Raw genomic sequence first — 6,678 nt, forward strand, 5'->3', positions numbered from 1 at the left:
TCTCCACGACAAAAAAAATAGACCTAAGAACTAGAAAATAAGAAAGGCCTAAGTGGAATGGAATGCATCTGGTGATGGTTAGCATAAAATAAAATTCGTTGGAAAAATTATATTAACTGTGTTTTATTTTTGCAATTGTACATTTCTACATATATTTTACATAATATATTAAGTTACTATAGATCTTTTACTATTGTGAATTATGGGTTGATGATTAAATTTATATGGCGCTCACCATCTAATTTTAACGTCACTGGTCCAAATCCTGGATAAATATTAACAAGATAATGACATTTTATTGTACCTTCGTCTAAAACAAGCATAGAGTATAAAGTAGCATAGTTCATCACAGACTATTATATAGCGATTTAGTTCAGTTGTGAAGATTTGGCAGGTTTAAACTAAACGAGTTATCAAAGTATGCCATCTCTTTATAAGATTCAAAAATGTATTAGCTGTTCTTAACATGCATTATTTATAGTTAAAATTTAGAATAGTGATAAACATCTAAATATAATTCAGATAAGGTAAAATCTGATAAAATATATAACATTATTAATAATAAATCAAAATATTAATAGAGTAATATTGGTATTGACATCCAGAAACCTAAACTATATCATGTAGCTATATAAATTGCACAAACAAATTAAAGGAAACTATGGATATTAATTTATTTTGTTAGCATTTGAATATTTATATGAAATAATAATATAAAATGAATATTTACTTTATCGGCTTAAAATAGTGATGACAAATCTCAATTTAAAGGTAAATTCTGATGAAATATATAACATTAAAAATACATTGAAAGGTTAGTACTTTATATAAACATCCTATAACCTAAACTAAATCATCAAGATATATAAATTGCACAGAACAATAAATAAAAGGAAACTATGGGCATATTATGGAACGTTGGTTATCGTTTAAATATTGATATAATATCAAATAAAATTTAAAAAATAATGATTGTTAATTTTCAGCCACTCCATTGGCGTAAATAATGACAAATCTACACGTGGTGTCGTATCTCGTTTTGGCATAATCACCAGTGCAGATTGCATTTGCTTTATGGTTATGTACAATACATTTGTAAGGGGAATGGTCACATGATCCATTGCAGTTTGATAACAAAACGGCTGATTATGTTTGCATAGGAGATCCCAAGACATATACCCTATAAAGCCTGCTCTCTCACCTGGCATAATCACCAGTGCAGATTGCATTTGCTTTATGGTTATGTACAATACATTTGTAAGGGGAATGGTCACATGATCCATTGTAGTTCGATAACAAAACGGCTGATTATGTTTGCATAGGAGATCACAAGATATAGACCCTATAAAGCCTGCTCTCTCACCGAAAATCATATACCTGTACTGTATTCAGAAAGCGAGCCATTAATTGTAACGTCAACGAAGCACAGAAGTTCTTAGAAGGTAAGTTGGATTTAGGCTTGTCACGTTGTTACACGATGCTTTTATCAGTGCGACAATACAATTACTGGCAACAAGCAGATATTGCACTTGGTGCTCTTATTGTATGCGGGATTCTATCTAGGTCTATTTAACCAACAGAACTGACAGTCCTTGTAATTTGCCTTGCGGGACTGTTTATGAATCGTTGACTACTACACACGTAACTGTTCCATATATTTCACTTACTTTTAGGATGTTGGATGATATAACGACCGGTGTATCTTTACTATTAGTAGCAGGTGTCTTGTTAATAACATGGATGTACATGAACATACGGAGGCCACCTGGAATGCCATCTGGTCCAACGCCCTACCCAATCATTGGAAATGTTTCAGGTAATAGTATATTGATAGTAATTGTTATTGTCGTGATGGAATAGACAATAACTGGATTTGCGTCAGGAGAAACATGTATAGGTGTAATTTTGCTCTACCTGACGTGGAAATGTACTGAATACTCAGTAGATTTGAAAACATTTGCGAAAAAAAAATTGCAGTGTAGACTCGAATTCAAACCTGGGCATCAGGCGCAAGCTCGGTGGTCTAGAGGTATGATGCCAGGCTAGTGATCTGGAGATCGTGGGTTCGAGTCCCACCCGAGAACAACTTGCGATTTTTTCACAATTTTTTTCAAACTTTCTGAGTATTCAGTACATTTCCACGTCTTGGTAGGCAAAATTACACCTATGCATAATAGTATATTATTATATAATGTAATACATATTGTGGATATGTAAATATAATAAGAATAGTTAAAATTATATTTATCAATTTAATAATATATTAATAAGTCTAATAATATATAAGTTTTTATATAGCGCTCTACACAAGTCTCAGAGCACTTTCCCCCTTTATTACACTAGTCATTAAAAAGATGTCTATTGGAGCAATTCCATAGTTTACCGCATGAAATATATCAGCCCATTTGCACTTGAACCTCCTCGTACACCTACTTACTCAGGTCTGGGTGAAGAGAAGTTGGATTGCCCATGGTCGCAAGCGAATTGCACAGAGAGGCATTGACACCCAATCTCAGGGTTAATAGTCCAAGCCATCCATTGTGCACAACACAACAGTTAAGCATCCTAGCTCCAACCGCTTGGTTATTTATGAATAAATAAAAAATCTAAAATTTCATCTACATAATTTGTATGATACTAATGATGAACGCTATGTTTTGACCTGCCACATGTCATCATCAGGTAATACAGTTCTTAGCAAATAATATGCCTTTTTTTAAACAAAGTATTTATGGGCAAAACACAACCACATGAAATATTCAGAGACATGTCGAAGAAGTACGGACCAATAATTTCTTTCAAAGTTGGACCAAACTGGGCTGTGGTGATAAACAATTACGAACTGACGCAAGAAGCCTTGCTGTCGAAACCAAACGATTTCAGTGGACGTCCAAGTCTCTATCTTCGTAAGTTAGATTTTGTCAGTGTTGAGCTAAGTAAATTGAATAATAACGTTCGATACGTTTCTGAACATAAATCTTTATATCATCACAAACGCTTTCCAATGTTCACTAAATTATATATATGCTAAGACAAATTAATAATAAGTATATAATAATTATAGTATAACTATATTGATAATAATAATAATTATTGTATATAATGAAATAATAATATTAATAATAATAATAATAATAATAATAATAATAATTATTATTATTATTATTATTATTCTTATTCTTATTATTATTATTATTATTATTATTATTATTATTATTATTATTGTTATTATTATTATTAGTGGACTGGGCCTCTGACAATCAAAAGGACATTGTTCTTGCTCAACCAACTCCAATCTGGAAGTTCCACAGAAAACTAGCTCATTCAGCTATCAGGTTAGTATACAGCCAAGTTCAATCATTGATATAACTGATTCAACCTTCAATCATCTTAATCTGAGGAAGGCTAGCAAAGTATTACCTGCAATGATGGGTAAGATACAGATAGTGTACATGACTGTGATTTGTTGGTTGATATAAGAGAAGATTGTGTCTTACCTAAGTTGTATTTAACACATAGTTATAAACAAGTACCGTAAATGCTCGAATAAGCGCAGCTCTCGAATGAAGCACCAAACTTAATATTTTTCGTAGCGCCACGGCGTTTAATCGAGGGTATAATTACCCTGTGATGTAATAAAACACTGAGAAACAGGGTTTTAAATACAATGTATACATTGTTAAAAAAATGCATAACACAATGAAGACACAAACATTTCTTTATAAACGTTTATTTACGATGATGTAGGACCCATGATAGGCCTACCGAACTATGGGAATACGTGAAATAGGTAACAAGGGAACGAGCATGGAAAGTGCTACGCCAATATTATTTTATAAGCGCTGCTCCCGAATAAGCGCTGCACTGAAGCCTCCCAAAATTTTTCTAATTCGAACATTTAATATTTGATGTATTCTCTATTTAGAAAATACGCAACTGGTGAATATTTGGAGAATCTCATTGGGGAAATTATACCGCGTATACAGAGCGTCATGACGCAGAAGGTTGGGACACCTTTTGATCCACATGAAGTCATCACACTTGCAGTCTATAATGTAATCGCTTCAATGTGCTTTGGCCATAAGTAAGTAGACTATCGTACGTTAGCTTCTTTTAAAAAGTAACCCTCGTTTATATTTGTTTGTTTTTCTGATTTTTCTTTCTTTATTATTTTTTTTTTATTATTGCCCACTGATAAAGCATTATGTGGTCCTACCTTTCTTATTTTCATCACTGTTTGCAATGGAATTTACCGGATCGACAACCACAAGTAGAATATTATGGAAAACAAAACAGTAAATCGTGAAACCGATAAATATTAAATGAACCATTTAAATAGATGATTTTAAAATTAAAATTTTAAAAACCAGGAATCTTTTATAAAGCGTCTCTTACTCTAAAGCGTGTGTCATAACATGGGTCAATTACCTCCTACCAACTAGAAAAATTGATTGGCCTGCTGTTTATTGACAACATAAGCTTACACCATTACATCATGGAGAAATTAAAGTATACCTACAGAGTGAATGAAAGGTCTACTTATGACTTTATAGTACATGTGTACAACTCAGAATTCGTTGTGAACACAGTAAAGACCATTTGTGTTCGTATAGCTAAACATGTGCACTTTAAGGTGAAGAACCAAGTTGTAAACTACGTCACATAGTGTGTGTTATAAAACTTTGAACTCTAATATATCCTACATTTTGCCAAAGGTATGAATTCAACGACCCTGACTTACGTCGAATTATCGAGTTACAAAAAGAAATTAATGAAGCATTTGGAAATGGTACCCTTGCTGATTTCATTCCTATAGCTCGGTTTCTACCAAGTCCGTCAGTCAACAAGTTTAAAAAACTGATAACAGAATCCTCTACGATGATTGAAAAAGAAGTTAGTCAGCATTTAAAAAGATATAGTCCAGGTAAATAGAGCCATTTCTAATGGAAATTTGAACAACTATGAGTTTGCAAATTATTACGGTACGTTAGGAGGTTCTGTTAGATTTTATTCATTATTTTGTCGATATACACTACTGATGTGCGAAGGGTTAAGCCTTTATTGAGTTTTTATGTTCTTTAGATGAGCCTGCTAATGATCTGATAGAGCTGCTTCTGCAAGCACAGAGAGAAGAATTACAAGAAAATGATGATGAAACATCCAGAAAATTGACAGACGTACACATCAAGCAAATTGTGGATGATCTTTTCAGTGGTAAGTTATTGCATTTCTACACAAGAAAACGTCTCTTTTGAATTACGTAATACGTAGTTTGGCATGATATCCTATTTAGCTGTAATTCTGAATCCTTTTGACAGCTGGAACGGACACATCATCAACTACATTATTGTGGGGTATCGGCTGTATGATCGACAACCCTTCTATACAGGAAAAAATTAAGAAGGAACTTGACCAGGTCATTGGAGACAGACCTCCAAGATTAAGTGATCGTGGAAAGTTGCCATATACTGAGGCTGCCATCATGGAGATAATGCGATTTGGAACAGTTGCACCTCTTGCTTTTACTCATCGAGCACTTAAAGACTCTTCTATTGGTAAGGCATCATAGTTATTCTGATTTTATTAGTCAGATATGACATGGCATTATCTTTTTACTTTTTCTTTTGCACACGTCACACCCTAATTTCTATTCTATGGAATATCCTGCCTCCTCCCATTAAAACTTCTATTCTGTCAGCAGTTGAAATGGTAAGCCTTAAAACCTGTCTGGTTATTGTGTGTTTGGGCTGGGATTGGTAGTGTTGCACACATTTCATTTTATTATGTCTATCCTTTATATATTACCATTGATTTACTTTGGTGTTTGACTCATGATAACATACTGTTGGTTTTGGTTGGGGTGGTCTGTACTTAAGGGAAGTTATAATTACAGTAAAGGTAGTAACCGCAAAAGAAAAGCCGTTAGTAGTAGCGACTAGTGCTGTGCTTGCTATTTTACTCGTAGACCTAATTATTTTAGGCGTTGGTAGTCCTGTTTACAGTACTTCACCATCCTAAATATATCCGTCCGTGGAAAATTGCATGTGTTTTACCTACGTAGTAGCGGAACCAGGAATATGAAACAGGACGCTCCACCATAATGGTTAATCAAGTTTATGTATATTATAGCATTTCAGTTGCCAAAAATGGCCCCTTCAAAGAGTTAAGATTTGGATATATTCTTTGTTCATATTGTATTTTTTAATTTAGAAAAAAAAATAGCGGGGAGGGGAGGGTGGGCTGGCCATTTCTTTAAATTCGCCACTGCTACAGACACTAAGCATACTCTTTAGGTAACCATACAATTTCGGAACATTGTAATATTTTTGTTTTTTAAGATTTGTTGATCACGCGCATTATGGAATCCACAAAAGCTTGTGCAGGCGCCAAAACTAATAGTTTAAGTCGCAAAAGTGGTATTAGTTTGTTGCATGTTCTTTAATGTTTTTGTTACATAAAAATATATTAGCGAATGTTATTAACAAATCAATATTAATACATTTTAGGCTCGTACAAGATACCAGAAGATACGTGGGTGTTCTTTAACCTATGGGCACTTCACAATGACCCGAAATATTGGGATGCACCAGAGGTTTTCCAGCCAGGTATAGTATAGCCAGTAACTTTAATGACAGAAAAAAATGAAAATAGATTATACATACATACATACATACACAC

General features: G+C 33.6%; 1 protein-coding gene across 1 annotated transcript; it reads left to right on the top strand.

Moving 5' to 3' along the window:
- Nucleotides 1-1,228: 1,228 nt before the first annotated feature.
- On the top strand, nucleotides 1,229-6,645 carry LOC117119401 (steroid 17-alpha-hydroxylase/17,20 lyase-like). The gene is made up of 9 exons (XM_033264200.1): nucleotides 1,229-1,442; nucleotides 1,674-1,816; nucleotides 2,727-2,906; nucleotides 3,242-3,335; nucleotides 3,926-4,084; nucleotides 4,716-4,924; nucleotides 5,083-5,214; nucleotides 5,319-5,555; nucleotides 6,507-6,645. The coding sequence occupies exons 2-9, from the start codon at nucleotides 1,675-1,677 to the stop codon at nucleotides 6,614-6,616; spliced, it is 1,263 nt and encodes a 420-aa protein (XP_033120091.1). The 5' UTR covers nucleotides 1,229-1,442; nucleotide 1,674; the 3' UTR covers nucleotides 6,617-6,645.
- Nucleotides 6,646-6,678: the final 33 nt, after the last annotated feature.

This window comes from Anneissia japonica, unplaced genomic scaffold, assembly GCF_011630105.1.
Source record: "Anneissia japonica isolate Jap-2015-1 unplaced genomic scaffold, ASM1163010v1 scaffold3293_len478364_cov160, whole genome shotgun sequence".
Classification (NCBI taxonomy): domain Eukaryota; kingdom Metazoa; phylum Echinodermata; class Crinoidea; order Comatulida; family Comatulidae; genus Anneissia; species Anneissia japonica.

Coding starts and splice junctions, on each gene's coding strand:
- LOC117119401 (XM_033264200.1), top strand. CDS start 1,675: ATGTTGGATGATATAACGACCGGTGTATCTTTACTATTAGTAGCAGGT. Junction 3,336..3,925: donor CTAGCTCATTCAGCTATCAG/GTTAGTATACAG, acceptor TTCTCTATTTAG/AAAATACGCAACTGGTGAAT. Junction 5,556..6,506: donor ACTTAAAGACTCTTCTATTG/GTAAGGCATCAT, acceptor AATACATTTTAG/GCTCGTACAAGATACCAGAA.